General features: G+C 43.0%; 1 protein-coding gene across 3 annotated transcripts in view; it reads left to right on the forward strand.

Annotated features, from left to right (window-relative positions):
* usp54b (ubiquitin specific peptidase 54b) overlaps positions 1 to 16,732 on the forward strand; it is a 160,691-nt gene that overhangs the window by 28,166 nt on the left and 115,793 nt on the right. For all 3 annotated transcript variants that reach the window (XR_009807721.1, XM_061907485.1, XM_061907486.1), the window contains exon 2: positions 5,298 to 5,747. Coding sequence is in view for 2 of the 3 variants with exons in the window: in XM_061907485.1 (XP_061763469.1) it covers positions 5,604 to 5,747 (144 nt within the window). In the remaining variant the exon portion in view is untranslated. The remainder of the gene's footprint in view (positions 1 to 5,297; positions 5,748 to 16,732) is intronic.

Here is a 16,732-nt window from a genome sequence, read left to right on the forward strand (position 1 = left end):
GCAACGAAGACAGGAAGGCGGGCCTTTGCCAAAAAAGGCACTGCGGCTCCATTAGCTCGCGCTCCTGTGGCGTTATGCAATGTTGTGTACGTATTGTCGCTAAGTAGTGATTATGAAATGATTTCAGCGTGCCGGTGCCGGTGCCGGTGCCATGTCACGATGACCTGGCAGGGGAAGTAAACAGGTTCATCCGATCAAACACCTCCAGTCCATCCATCTTTTAAATTTTCAGTTCAACAACTATCGTAATCTATAGTAGGGTTGTACGATATATACATAATATACAGTCGTGGTCAAAAGTTGACATACACTTGTAAAGATCATAATGTAATGGCTGACTTGAGTTTCCAATCATTTCTACAAGTCTTATTTTTGTTGTGATCGAGTGATTGGAGCACATACTTGTTGGTCACAAAAAAAATCATTCATGAAGTTTGGTTCTTTTATGAATTTATTATGGGTTTACTGAAAATGTGAGCAAATGTGCCGGGTCAAAAGCAAGTTTCAGTGCAATAAGGCGCTTTTGGTAGCCATCCACAGGCTGCTAATTGAATTTTTGACCACTCCTCTTGACAAAATTGGTGCAGTTCAGCTAAATGTGTTGGTTTTCTGACATGAACTTGTTTCTTCAGCATTGTCCACACGTTTAAGTCAGGACTTTGGGAAGGCCGTTCTAAAACCTGAATCCTAAAACAGGCCCAGTGCATAATGCTACCACCACCATGCTTGACAGTGGGATCGTGGGAATAAAGAATGCTGTTTCTCTCCAGAACTCAACGAGGGTGGACGCTCCCCTTTCCTCTCCCTCATCTCTCCTGCTTGCTTCTTTCTTTTGTCTTAACTTTCTTGTTGCCTCTTTTTGCACTGCTCTCCAAATCTAAACATTGGAACTATTTAACTGGGCTCAAAAAAATTGACAAGATCTTGGGTTTGGGGGAACCCCCTGTTATGACGAAGCGGTTGTTGCTGGACACACCACGGACTCTTGGGAGAAGAAGGACTGCCGCGTGCCTGGCGACTCTTTTCTGTCGAGGACGTGAAGATATCCACCTATTGGGAATGATGACAACAGGACATCTGCTGATTGGAGTAAGCGTTGCTCTGGTTTGTCGACAAATTGGAAGTTGCTGGCAGTCTTCAAAGTACCCCAAAGCTGCCACAAATGATCGGAGGATGCGGGAAGAACTGTGGATTACATCGGACTGTCTACCTCGCAGGTTTGAGGACCAGTCATAGACAATTTAGAGTGAAAAGCAAATTTTATTTTCACTCGCATTCAAATCATTCTAACTTGGATTGTTTCCCTGGCTTCGAGACTCTCCCGAAGGACAGTGCAGCGAAGACACAACAAACTCCCTTTTTGTCTCTCATGGACACACTTGTTGTTGTTGACTTTGGACTAGCGACTCTTCATTACATCAAGGCCGCTGAACAGAGACACACTACGGGCTCACAAACACACATCCACAAAAAATATACGCCACACATAGCCCCTCTCCTCCCCCCAACCCAACGCTCTCGATGCAAATCCCGTAGTGGTGATGAATGGATGGTCAGCGCCTGAAGAGCTGCGGCCTACCACCATGACCTTGAACTACCTTCCCTCTGTTGCTAGATATCTCGAGATGTATGTTGTAATATGTATATGTGCTTTGCTATGGAGGTTTTTTTCCCACTCCAGACTGGGCCCCTTGAGAAGCCCAGTCTAGATTGTATTTTTTTACTCATCCTTCCCCAGCCTTTTCCCATCTTATTATATAAGATGGGAAAAGTACATCCGGGAGATGCCATCTTGTTAAGAAAAGGCGTTAACAAAATAAAAGCATGTAAACAACATACGCAAATGTGCGATAAAATAATTGTTGGCGTTAATAGATTGATGAGTTAACACGTAATTAACGCATTAATTTGCCCACCCCTAATAAATATATATATATATATATATATAGGTGTGGGAAAAACTCACAAGACTACTTCATCTCTACAGATCTGTTTCATGAGGGGTTCCCTCAATCATCAGGAGATTTTAATGGAAGCATTCACATACAATGGTTTATATAGAGCACAGAGTGGGTGGGTACAAGCAGGCGTAGGGTGTGGTGATTGGCTCATGTGTTACCTAGGAGGTGTTTCCGCCTGTGGCGGCATGTTGAAATGATTTCACTGCGCTTGTTGAGGGATGATAGCTCTGGATGATATATAATAAACAGTTTCTCTTTTAAGCATAAGTTGCATCTTTTATTACCACTGTTGTAAGGTGTGCTGGATGCAAGAATTTGCCATGTTATTGAATATTCAACATTATTGTCTTTGAGGTTCCAAATGTGTTTGCTGAGTTCTGTAGAATTACGCAAAGTCTGGTTTCTAAAGGAGGCGTTGTGATTATTCCATCTTGTTTTGAACGCTCCTTCGGTTAATCCTACGTACGTGTCGGATGTGTTAATGTCCTTGCGTGTTACCTTTGCTTGGTAAACGACTGATGTCTGTAAGCACCTTCCGTTGAGAGGGCAATCAGGTTTCTTGCGACAGTTACATTCATTATTGGTTTCAGAGTCGTTTAGTCTGGGGGTAGGCAGTCCTTTTGCAATTGCTTTGTTGTGGTTTGAAATGATTTGTTGCATGTTATTCATACAGCTGTAGCTCAATTTAATGTTGTTCTTGTTGAATATTTTTCTTAGGGTGTTGCCTTTGGGGAAGTGTTTGTCGATCAGAGTGAGGAACTTGCGGCCGATGTTGGTTGAGACGTCTTTGCCTACGGATCACGATTGAAGCCAACAAGCAAACCGTCAACTTCCTCGACGTCACTTTCAACCTGAGAAATAACAGCTACCAACCATTCACGAAACCCAACACAACACTCCAATACGTGCACCACGACAGCAACCACCCACCCACCACCACGAAAAGAATACCTACCGGAATTAATAAAAGGCTATCGATGCTGTCATCCAGCAAAGCTGAATTCGACCAAGCAACCCCCCCGTACCAGAAAGTACTTGATGAAAGCGGATACAACTTCACCCTCACCTATGAACCCACCCCAGGAAACCAACCAAAAAAGAGCAGAAAACGAAACAACATCATCTGGTACAATCCGCCATTCAGCAAAGACGTCTCAACCAACATCGGCCGCAAGTTCCTCACTCTGATCGACAAACACTTCCCCAAAGGCAACACCCTAAGAAAAATATTCAACAAGAACAACATTAAATTGAGCTACAGCTGTATGAATAACATGCAACAAATCATTTCAAACCACAACAAAGCAATTGCAAAAGGACTGCCTACCCCCAGACTAAACGACTCTGAAACCAATAATGAATGTAACTGTCGCAAGAAACCTGATTGCCCTCTCAACGGAAGGTGCTTACAGACATCAGTCGTTTACCAAGCAAAGGTAATACGCAAGGACATTAGCACATCCGACACGTACGTAGGATTAACCAAAGGAGCGTTCAAAACAAGATGGAATAATCACAACGCCTCCTTTAGAAACCAGACTTTGCAGAATTCTACCGAACTCAGCAAACACATTTGGAACCTCAAAGACAATAATGTTGAATATTCAATAACATGGCAAATTCTTGCATCCAGCACACCTTACAACAGTGGTAATAAAAGATGCAACCTATGCTTAAAAGAGAAACTGTTTATTATATATCATCCAGAGCTATCATCCCTCAACAAGCGCAGTGAAATCATTTCAACATGCCGCCACAGGCGGAAACACCTCCTAGGTAACACATGAGCCAATCACCACACCCTACGCCTGCTTGTACCCACCCACTCTGTGCTCTATACAAACCATTGTATGTGAATGCTTCCATTAAAATCTCCTGATGATTGAGGGAACCCCTCATGAAACAGATCTGTAGAGATGAAGTAGTCTTGTGATTTTTTCCCACACCTACATATTGCGCTCTACCACGGTATCGAGCACTATTCTCCGGATAATCCAATCAAGACATATATATATATATATATATATATATATATATATATAAAACAAGATGGCGTCACCCGGCGTGGAGGGGCTCTTGGTAAAGATGGAACATTTGGCAAAAATAGCGGACAATTCTGCAAATGTCCTGGCTGGCTTACAGCGTGGTCACTCCGGGATCACTTACGACCGCCAGACAATTCTGGATGTGGATAGATCGGGCCGTTTTGGACTGAATGAGGCGTGCTTGCTAGAGCGGCTAGCTAGCATGGGAATACTTTGCCGGCTACATCCAGCGGCCTGTGAAGCAGCGGAGTATATGTGTTGTCTGTCTATTTATGAATAATGCAGACCAGGAGTGTTGGCTGACTTCTTAACGTTTGCTTTCAGAGCGTGCATATCACAACATACAAGATGTCGTCATGGCGACACAACCTATACATGCTCCTCACTCCTGTTGCATGCTGGGTAGGGTAGTTCTTTTTTCCCCTGGCTCATAACATCACAATATAGTACCATGTATATGATGCCTTCAGTTCATCAAAGCACCAAGCAAACAATTGGAAAATTCCCATCATATCAATTCCTAGATATGGTCATAATTATTTGAAGTGCACTACGCAGAATAAACACAACATTATTAATATTGCTACTACGGATAATTTGATCCAAACTTCCCTAAAACAGCCCACTACCTATAATATAGGTTTTTTAAACATAAAAAAATTTTTTTCTGCTGTTACCTCAGAAATTGCCTGTTCAGATGTTATGATTGTGGCTCAGAGATTTGTATGTAGATTATATTTATTTTCCATAACAAACAGGATAACTTAAATACCCTGGCAGTGGCAATAAGCTTAAATGTTTGTATTTACATTTTTGGAGTTGATTTTCATCAAATATGCTATTTAACTGCTACTGTTTAACAAGGACTGATTTAAATTGTGTTTGCACAACAAATGTTTTGGCGCTTTTGTTCATGTGGGAGAATATTCCAATAAAGGTGCACTACACACTACTTTTGAATTCATTATTGGGCTTTGTGTATACAATGCAGTTAATCGCGATTAATCGGAGAAATAGCGCGATTAACTTCGATTAAAATTTTTAATCGTTGCCCAGCCCTAATATATATATATATATATATATAAATGCTTGAAAATATATACACGCCTTGTCCCACTATTAGAGAAGCACTGTGACCTCAATTGACATTACAGTGCCATGTTTTTTGGAAGAAGAAAGGTAAATACTATCCCAGGTGCAAAGGAGAAGTGTCTGTCGGTGTTTACTCGCGAAAGCGTAGACGGCGTTTGACCCTTTGTGCCCTGACAGCTCAGGTCTTTGTGTCCCTCAGGTCCAGCGGGGAGGACATGGGCGCGTCTGGCCGGCCTCGGCGACGTTCATCTGACAGGATCGGCCAAAGGACAACGTGCCAAAAGAGCAGCCGCAGACAACCGCCAACAGCGGCTCTGGCAGTGATCGCGCGGATTCGGAGGGAGTAAAACCACAACTGGACAGGGGCCAGACTTGCATGGGGGCCAAATCCCCGTCCAAGACTCAGCGCGTCTCCTGCATCTAACGCCTCCTCGTCTCCCATTCGCCCTCTTCCACTCTCATGGGAGTGACTTAGACGCCGGCGCTCTGTCCGCCCCAGGTCGGGATGTCGTGGAAGAGGAACTACTTTGCGTCCGGCGGCGGGGTGCAGGGGCTGGCGACCCCGAGGACCATGACCTCCATCGCGCCCAGCAAGGGCCTGAGCAACGAGCCGGGACAGAACAGCTGCTTCCTGAACAGCGCTCTGCAGGTCAGTGACGACACGCCCAACATACGATGGTTGCGTTTACGGCCTTTAACCCCATGCCTTTTCTACCGCTTGTCCCTTTCGGGGTCGCGGGTAGTCGCTGGAGCCTATCTCCGCTGCATTCGGTCAGAAGGCGGCGTACACCCTGGACAAGTCGCTACCTCATCGCAGATTTGTATTTATTGTTTATGGCGTTTATTCACATATTGACTTTTTACAAGAATGTGTCATGTCTTGTGATCATGTTCCGTTTTTGCTTAAGACTCCGTTGTTTCCGGTTTTCGCACTTCCTTGTTTGTTTTGTTTCCATGACTACCCGTTAGTTCTCACCTGTCCTCATGTCACGCACCTGTCTCACGTTTTGAACTGGCACACCCGTCACTTATCATGTCTATTATTTAAACCTGTAGTTGCCAGGTAGTCAGGCTGGCGACTTTCTGTCAGAACGTGGACTTTGGGGTTTGTTTTTCCGGAATGCAAAGGAAAGTTGGAGCGGGCAAGGCGTTATTTTAACACTATAACTAAAAAAAAAAGACACGGACAAAAGTCCAGGTGTGTGACATGAGGTCAGGTGAAAACTAATGGGTAGTCATGGAAACAAAACAAACAAGGAAGTGCAAAAAAAGGAAACAATGGAGTCTGAAGCAAAACAGAACATAACTAAACAAAAGATGATCACAAGACATGACAGAATGTAAAGGAACTTTTGTGCATTTGTGAGGCCAGAGGTACAGCACACAGTATACATATATATATGTATATATATATATATATATATATATATATATATATATATATATATATGTATATATATATATATACATACACACACACACATATATATATATGTGATATATATATATACATATATATATGTTATATTTATTTATATATATACACACACACATATATATATATATATATATATATATTTAAAAAAAAAACACTTACCATCTGATATATCATTAAGCTTCAGAACTTTGTTGTATAAATCAGTGGTCCCCAACCACCGGGCCGCAGAATAATTTTATTCATTTTTATTTAAAAAAAAAAAAAAAAAGTATATATGTATATATATATATATATATATATATATATTAAATCAACATAAAAAACACAATATACACTTACAATTAGTGCACCAACCACAAAAACCTCCCTTTTTCATGACAAAAATGTCCCTTTTTCATGAGAAAGAAAAAAAAAAAAAGGATCCCACCGCCCCCCCTCCACGCCGGGCGACGCCATCTTGTTAAGAAAAGGTGTTAACAAAATAAAAGCATGTAAACAACATACGCAAATGTGCGATAAAATAATTGTCGGCGTTAATAGATTGATGAGTTAACTCGTAATTAACGCATTAATTTGCCCACCCCTAATATATATATATATATATATATATATATATAAAATTTAGTGTGTGCAGAAAATATCCGTTTTTGGCATTGTTACTTAGAGCAAAATGCCTAACCCTAACTTTGACCTTTCAGTATGTGACCCTTGTTGGAAACATTTTGGACATCCCTGCTGTATTTACCATGAATTGATTAACGTGGATCCCGACTTAAACAAGGTGAAAAACTTATTGGGGTGTTACCATTTAGTGGTCAGTTGTACGGAATATGTACTGTACTGTGCAATCTATCTTATGTAGCCCAGGATCAGACCGCCAAGTGTCCTGTCTTCGGCTGCCGCCCGGCTCACATTAAACCCGACTTCTATGGCCCCTGCTATGAGTGTTGAGCCCATTGGAAGGGGGGACCCACGTGGCCTCTTCGGGCCCCACGGGAACAGGCCCGGCCTCAGAGGGAGGCCCGGTGACCCGTGTCCGCTCTTCGTCTAATCCCTCACCTAGGACCTGTTTGTCTTGTGAGACCTTACCAGGGGGCATGAAGCCTCCGGAACACATAGGTCCTAAGATCATTGGGACACGCAAACTCTTCTACCACGGGGCGTGACAGCGGCGGCGGCGATGACCAAGAAGAACATAACACTTTATGTACATATTTATATACATATTTATATCATATTTACATATTTATATAATATGTAACTACAAGCTCCATTCACAGACAGAGTCCCATTGCTTTTATGAGCGGTCGAGCGAGTCAATAGCCGAAAAAAAATAAATATATATATATATATATATATAAGGGCTTCACGGTGGAAGAGGGGTTAGTGCGTCTGCCTCACAATACGAAGTTCCTGCAGTCCTGGGTTCAAATCCAGGCTCGGGATCTTCCTGTGTGGAGTTTGCATGTTCTCCCCGTGAATGCGTGGGTTCCCTCCGGGTACTCCGGCTTCCTCCCACCTCCAAAGACATGCACCTGGGGATAGGCCCCTCCCACTTCCAAAGACATGCACCTGGGGATAGGTTGATTGGCAACACTAAATTGGCCCTAGTGTGTGAATGTGAGTGTGAATGTTGTCTGTCTATCTGTGTTGGCCCTGTGATGAGCTGGCGACTTGTCCAGGGTGTACCCCGCCTTCCGCCCGATTGTAGCTGAGATAGGCGCCAGCGCCCCCCGCTACCCCAAAAGGGAATAAGCGGTAGAAAATGGATGGATGGATATATATATAAATATATATATATATATATATATATATATATACATATATATTTTGTATTTTATTATTATTTTTATTTTATTTTATTTATTTTAATTTTATTTGTGGTGGCCGTAATTCTTTCATGGCGAGCCGCCACAAATAAATGAATGTGTGGGAAACCCTGTATATCAATCAATCAATCAATCAATGTTTATTTATATAGCCCCAAATCACAAATGTCTCAAAGGACTGCACAAATCATTACGACTACAACATCCTCGGAAGAACCCACAAAAGGGCAAGGAAAACTCACACCCGGTGGGCAGGGAGAATTCACATCCAGTGGGACGCCAGTGACAATGCTGACTATGAGAAACCTTGGAGAGGACCTCAGATGTGGGCAACCCCCCCCCCCTCTAGGGGACCGAAAGCAATGGATGTCGAGCGGGTCTAACATGATACTGTGAAAGTTCAATCCATAGTGGCTCCAAGACAGCAGCGAGAGTCCCGTCCACAGGAAACCATCTCAAGCGGATCAGCAGCGTAGAGATGTCCCCAACCGATACAGGCGAGTGGTCCATCCTGGGTCTCGACTCTGGACAGTCAGTACTTCATCCATGGTCATCGGACCGGACCCCCTCCACAATATATATATATATATATATATATATGTATATGTATATATACCGTATTTTTCGGACTATAAGGCGCAGTTATAATCCTTTTTTTTTTTCTTCCTTGTGGTGTTAACCTGCATGCATGTCATTCAATTAGCACAGATGTGTCCAAAGTGCAGCCCAGGGGCCATTTGTGGCCCGCAGCTAATTTTTTTAACGGCCAGCGGCACATTGCAAAAATACTACTATCACCCCCCAAAAAACATTTAAAAAAAAATAAAAAATAATAATAATAATAGATTTTATTTGTAAAAAAGCACTTTACGTTGAGCAAACAACCTCAAAGTGCCACAGTGTAAAAAAATAGCAATAATAAAAAAATATATATATATAATACTAGAAACAGCCCAAAGGCTACAACCAGCATGCATGTCTATAGAAAGGCTTTTTTAAAACGATGGGTTTTTAAGCCTTTTTTGAAAGCATCCACAGTCTGAGGTGCCCTCAGGTGGTCAGGGAGAGCGTTCCACAGACTGGGAGCAGCGGAGCAGAAAGCCCGGTCTCCCATTGTTCGAAGCTTTGTCCGTGGAGGTTGGAGGAGGTTAGCCCAAAAAAAGTCTGCGGGCTATAGAGCATTTTCCGTTCAGGCTCCAGTACTCGATGCCACCTCAGTAGAAGCATTTAAGTCTCACCTTAAAACTCATTTGTATACTCTAGCCTTTAAATAGACTCCCTTTTTAGACCAGTTGATCTGCCGTTTCTTTTCTTTTTCTTCTATGTCCCACTCTCCCGTGTGGAGGGGGTCCGGTCCGATCCGGTGGCCATGTACTGCTCGCCTGTGTACCGGCTGGGGACATCTCTGCGCTGCTGGTCCGCCTACGCTTGGGATGGTTTCCTGCTGGCTCCGCTGTGAACGGGACTCTCGCTGCTGTGTCTTGGATCCTCTTTGGACTGGACTCTCGCGACTGTGTTGTATCCATTGTGGATTGAACTTTCACAGTATCATGTTAGACCCGCTCGACATCCATTGCTTTCCTCCTCTCCAAGGTTCTCATAGTCATCATTGTCACCGACGTCCCACTGGGTGTGAGTTTTCCTTGCCCTTATGTGGGCCTACCGAGGATGTCGTAGTGGTTTGTGCAGCCCTTTGAGACACTAGTGATTTAGGGCTATATAAGTAAACATTGATTGATTGATTGATAGCCTGTATGGAGCGCGGGTGTCGTGTGGAGGATTTGGGGGTGAGCAGTTCCTTGAGGTACAGGGGGGCATTTCCATGGAGGCACTGGTGGGTTAGTAGGGAGATTTTGAATTCAATCCTGAATGGAACAGGCAGCCAGTGAAGGGATTTGAGAGTTGGTGTGATGTGGTCATGTTTCCGCACTCTCATCAGGATCCTTGCAGCACTATTTTGTATGGACTAAAAGAGCAAACGAGTGAAATTTACCGTGTTTTTCGGACTATAAGGTGCACTTATAATCCTTTTTTTTCTCTCAAAACTCGACAGTGCGCCTTATAGTCCGGTGCGCCTGATGAACGGAAGCAATTCTATTTTGTACATGGTGTATTGATAAGTGTGGCCAGTAGATGGCAGTCACACATAAGCGATACGACTTGACGTGCAAACATAATCTATGTAACATTTTGACCAAAGAACCACCATTACATGAAGATGGATGGATGGACTGTGCAATCTACTAATAAAATAGTTCCAATCAATCAATCAATAGTAGTTAGCATCCTGACAGTGCCCCGTGTGGACGTTCCTTTTAACGTCAACTTAAAGGCCTACTGAAATGAGATGTTCTTATTCAAACGGGGATAGCAGCTCCATTCTATGTGTCATACTTCATAATTTCACCATATTGCCATATTTTTGCTGAAAGGATTTAGTAGAGAACATAGACGATAAAGTTTGCAACTTTTGGTCGCTAATAAAAAAGCCTTGCCTGTACCGGAAGTAGCAGACGATGTGCGCGTGACGTCACGGGTTGTGGAGCTCCTCACATCCACACATTGTTTACAATCATGGCCACCAGTAGCTAGAGCGATTCGGACCGAGAAAGCGACAATTTCCCCATTAATTTGAACGCGGATGAAAGATTCGTGGATAAGGAAAGTGAGAGTGAAGGACTAGAAAAAAAAATAAAAACTAGACTGCAGAGCGATTCAGATGTTATTAGACACATTTACTAGGATAATTCTGGAAAATCTTTTATCTGCTTATTGTGTTACTAGTGTTGTAGGGAGATTATACGGTCGTACCTGAAAGTCGGAGGGGTGTGGTCACGGGTGTGGTGACCGCCAGTGTCTCTGAGGGAAGCAATGTTTCTCGACGAGGCGAAGCGAAGGCAGTCGGTCGGGCCTTCTCTCGGTGGAAGCATCCCACGTTCGGGGGCGACCGGTCGGAGGAGGCAAGACAGTCCGCAGCTGCCTCTTTGACAGGTGCATAAGGAACGACGCAAGCTCCGCTCATGTCTACGGCAAGAGCCGACTTTATACCACAATTTTCTCACCGAAACCTGTGGTCAAGAACGATGTCCGCTTGAACGCTCTGTTCCATAGTAAAGCTTCACCTTCGGGAATGTGAACAAGGAAACACCGGTTGTGTTTGTGTGGCTAAAGGCAGCTGCAATACACCGCTTCCCACCTACATCTTTCTTCTTTGACGTCTCCATTATTAATTGAACAAATTGCAAAAGATTCAGCAACACGGAAGTCCATAATACTGTGTAATTATGCAAATGAAAAGAGACGACTTATAGCTGTGAACGGTGCTGGACCAAAATGTCCTCTACAATGTGTGACGTCACGCGCACGCGTCATCATACTGACGTTTTAGCGGGATACTTCAAACTGCAATTTAGTAAACTAAAAAGGCCGTATTGACATGTGTTGCAATGTTAATATTTCATCATTGATATAGGAAACACCGGCTGTGTTTGTGTTGCTAAAGGCAACCGCAATACACCGCTTCCCACCTACAGCTTTCTTCTTTGACGTCTCCATTATTAATTGAACAAATTGCAAAAGATTCAGCAACACAGATGTCCATAATACTGTGGAATTATGCGATGTAAAGAGACGACTTATAGCTGGGATCGGGCTGGAAAAAAATGTCCGTTACAACCCGAGACGTCATAATACGCGCCATTATACTGACATTCTTAATGAGATACTTTGCGCGAAATTTAAAATTGCAATTTAGTAAACTAAAGCGGCCGTATTGGCATTTGTTGCAATGTTAATATTTCATCATTGATATATAAACTATCAGTAGTGGTAGTAGTGGCTTTCAGTAGGCCTTTAATGTTCAAACCCGAAAACCAGTGAAGTTGTGTAAATCGTAAATAAAAACAAAATACATACGACTTATAGCTGGGATCGGTGGTGGAAGAAAATGTCCGCTACAGTCCGTGACGTCACGCGCACGCCTCATCATACCGCGACGTTTTGAAACAGGATACCTCGCGGGAAATTTAAAATTGCAATTTAGTAAACTAAAAAGGCCGTATTGGCATGTGTTGCAATGTTAATATTTCATCATTGATATAGGAAACACCGGCTGTGTTTGTGTTGCTAAAGGCAGCCGCAATACACAACTTCCCACCTACATCTTTCTTCTTTGACGTCTCCATTATTCATTGAACAAATTGCAAAAGATTCAGCAACAGAGATGTCCAGAATACTGTGGAATTATGCGATTAAAGCAGACGACTTATAGCTGGGATCGGGCTGGAAAAAAATGTCCGCTACAACCCGAGACGTCATCATACCGCGACGTTTTCAACAGGATACTTCGCGGGAAATTTAAAATTGCAATTTAGTAAACTAAAAAGGCCGTATTGGCATGTGTTGCAATGTTAATATTTCATCATTGATATATAAACTATTAGTGGGTTTCAGTAGGCTTTTAACCCTTCTATTATGTTCAGGGTCAATTTAACCCATTTCAGTTTTTGTGTTTATCAAAGTACTGGTTATCCTTTCTTTTTCTTGCTGAAATTTGGTGACTTTTCCTCATCTATGGTCATGAACTGGTGTGTAAGATCTGGACACTTTGTTGAGTAGTGGAATGTCTTGCAGAGTTTGTATACAAAGATGATGTTGCGGGTCATTTTGCCCCAGACGCTTTAATGTGGGTAAATAGCCAAAATGAACAAGTCTCTTTGATGTACTTTTTACTTTGATGTACAATTGTTTGTGTTTTGATTGCCTCTGAGACCCAGAGCCAGGTGTGTGAAGAGAGGGAACTTTCTCAAACTTGTCCTTGTCACTGTTCTCATGTCATCTCTTTAACAAACTCACCAAAAATGAGCTCCAGAAGGATGACATCCGAGGAGACAAGGACAAGTGTGAGAAAGTTCCCTCTCTTCAGAGACAATCAAAATACAAACAATTGTACATCAAAGTAAAAAGTACATCAAGGAGACATGTTTATTTTTGGATCTGAACAGCTATTTACCCACATTAAAGCGCCTGGGTCAAAATGACTCGCAACATCATCTTTTTATACAAACTCTGCACAAACATTCCACTACACAACAAAGTGTCCAGATTTACACACCAGTTCATGACCCTAGATGAGGAAAAGTCACCAGATTTCAGCAAGAAAAAGAAAGAATAACCAGTACTTTGATCAACACAAAAACTGAAATGGGTCAAATTGACCCTTAACATAATACAATTGGAATACAAAATGTATTGTATGTCACTTTTCTAAATGTTTATATAACCTAAAATAAATTGTTATTGATTTCACGTCCGTTGTGCCCTGAGCAAGACACTTCACCCTTGCTCCTGATGGTTGCTGGTTGGCGCCTTGCATGGCAGCTCCCTCCATCAGTGTGTGAATGTGTGTGTGAATGTGGAAGTAGTGTCAAAGCGCTTTGAGTACCTTGAAGGTAGAAAAGCGCTATACAAGGTTTTACTACTTACGTATAAAATACTACACGGTCTAGCTCCATCCTATCTTGCCGATTGTATTGTACCATATGTCCCGGCAAGAAATTTGCGTTCAAAGGACTCCGGCTTATTAGTGATCCCCAAAGCCCAAAAAAAGTCTGCGGGCTGTAGAGCTTTTTCATTTCGGGCTCCAGTACTCTGGAATGCCCTCCCGGTAACAGTTCGAGATGCTACCTCAGTAGAAGCATTTAAGTCTCACCTTAAAACTCATTTGTATACTCTAGCCTTTAAATAGACTCCCTTTTTGGACCAGTTGATCTGCCGTTTCTTTCCTTTTTCTTCTATGTCCCACTCTCCTTTGTGGAGGGAGTCCGGTCCGATCCGGTGGCCATGTACTGCTCGCCTGTGTATCGGCTGGGGACATCTCTGCGCTGCTGATCCGCCTCCGCTTGGGATGGTTTCCTGCTGGCTCCGCTGTGAACGGGACTCTCGCTGCTGTGTTGGATCCGCTTTGGACTGGACTCTCGCGACTGTGTTGGATCCATTATGGATTGATCTTTCACAGTATCATGTTCTCATATGTTCTCATAGTCATCAGTATCATCAGTATCACAGTATCACGTTCTCATAGTCATTATTGTCACCGATGTCCCACTGGGTGTGAGTTTTCCTTGCCCGAGGATGTCGTAGTGGTTTGTGCAGCCCTTTGAGACACTAGTGATTTAGGGCTATATAAGTAAACATTGATTGATTGATTGATTTATTTAACCTGTTTTCTTGACTGCTTTGAGTGCATTTACACAGTCCGGGTCAAAACGACCCGCAACATCATCAATGTCATTTTTGTCCAACATAATACAAGGGTTAAAGGACCCTCGCACACACACACACGCACACGCACATTTTAACAGATAATTAAACGTGACAGCGAGATAAGCTCCATATTAATGAGTGTTTGCATGTTCCACTTTGGTTTTGGCAATGTTTGAGAGGGAGGGTGTTTGTTTTTGCCGAGATGCTTAGTCCGCATCAGTGCTGCTGCTGCATCTCCCTGCTTTTACGCACACACACACACCTCGAGACTTCCAGCTGGCATACACACACCACCGAGTCTTCAGATGAGGAGATGGAGGACACACTAAGCCTCGGATGGGGGCAGAGTCTTAGTGCCTGAAGATGGAGAGAGCACACATGATGGGAGATAGAAGAAAGTTGGGATGAAGAAGATCTAAAAAGTGCATGCTGGCAAAGATTAAAAGTTAAAAAGGTGACAGGAGGTGAAGGAAAGAGTTTGTGAGTAAAAAATAAACGCCCTGGTAGACTCGAGAAAACGTGTAGGTGTGCACACACATCTGTGGATTATGCAGAATAAATATGCAAATATAATCAATGAGGGATTAACCAGCAAAACTTCGCACAGTAAATTAGTGGGCCGGATGTTGCCGTGACGACACTGCAGTGGTCCAGTGGTTAGAGTATCAATCAATCAATGTTTACTTATATAGCCCTAAATCACTAGTGTCTCAAAGGGCTGCACAAACCACCACGACATCCTCGGTAGGCCCACATAAGGGCAAGGAAAAACTCACACCCAGTGGGACGTCGGTGACAATGATGACTATGAGAACCTTGGAGAGGAGGAAAGCAATGGATGTCGAGCGGGTCTAACATGATACTGTGAAAGTTCAATCCATAATGGATCCAACACAGTCGCGAGAGTCCAGTCCAAAGCGGATCCAACACAGCAGCGAGAGTCCCGTTCACAGCGGAGCCAGCAGGAAACCATCCCAAGCGGAGGCGGATCAGCAGTGCAGAGATGTCAGGTTGTGAGTTCAAACCCCGGCCGAGTCATATCAACGACTATAAAAATGGGAGCCATCACCTCCCTGCTTGGCACTCAGAATCGAGGGTTGGAATTGGGGGTTAAATCAGCAAAAATGATTCCCGGGCGTGGCCACCGCTGCTGCTCACTGCTCCCCTCACCTCCCAGGGGGTGAACAAAGGTGATGGGTCCATTGCAGAACACAAATTTCACCACACCTAGTGTGTGTGTGTGTGACAATACTTTAACTTTAATGTACAAACCCCGTTTCCATATGAGTTGGGAAATTGTTAGATGTAAATATAAACAGAATACAATGATTTGCAAATCCTTTTCAAGCCATATTCAGTTGAATATGCTACAAAGACAACATATTTCATGTTCAAACTGATAAACTTTTTTTTTTTTGTGCAAATAATCATTAACTTTACAATTTGATGCCAGCAACACGTGACAAAGAAGTTGGGAAAGGTGGCAATAAATACTGATAAAGTTGAGGAATGCTCATCAAACACTTATTTGGAACATCCCACAGGTGTGCAGGCTAATTGGGAACAGGTGGGTGCCATGATTGGCTATAAAAGCAGCTTCCATGAAATGCTAAGTAATTCATAAACAAGGATGGGGCGAGGGTCACCACTTTGTAAATAAATTGTCGAACAGTTTTAGAACAACATTTCTCAACGAGCTATTGCAAGGAATTTAGGGATTTTACCATCTATGGTCCGTAAAATCATCAAAAGGTTCAGAGAATCTGGAGAAATTGCTGCACGTAAGCCATGATATTACGGACCTTTGATCCCTCAAGCGGTACTGCATTAAACAAACCGACATCAGTGTGTAAAGGATATCACCACATGGGCTCAGGAACACTTCATAAAACCACTTTCAGTAACTACAGTTGGTCGCTACATCTGTAAGTGCAAGTTAAAACTCTATTATGCAAAGCCAAAGCCATTTATCAACAACACCCAGGAACGCCGCCGGCTTGGCTGGGCCCGAGCTCATCTAAGATGGACTGATGCGAAGTGGAAAAGTGTTCTGTGGTCTGACGAGTCCACATTTCAAATTATATTTGGAAACTGTGGACGTGG

Source organism: Nerophis ophidion, linkage group LG08 (assembly GCF_033978795.1).
Source record: "Nerophis ophidion isolate RoL-2023_Sa linkage group LG08, RoL_Noph_v1.0, whole genome shotgun sequence".
In the NCBI taxonomy this organism is placed as follows: domain Eukaryota; kingdom Metazoa; phylum Chordata; class Actinopteri; order Syngnathiformes; family Syngnathidae; genus Nerophis; species Nerophis ophidion.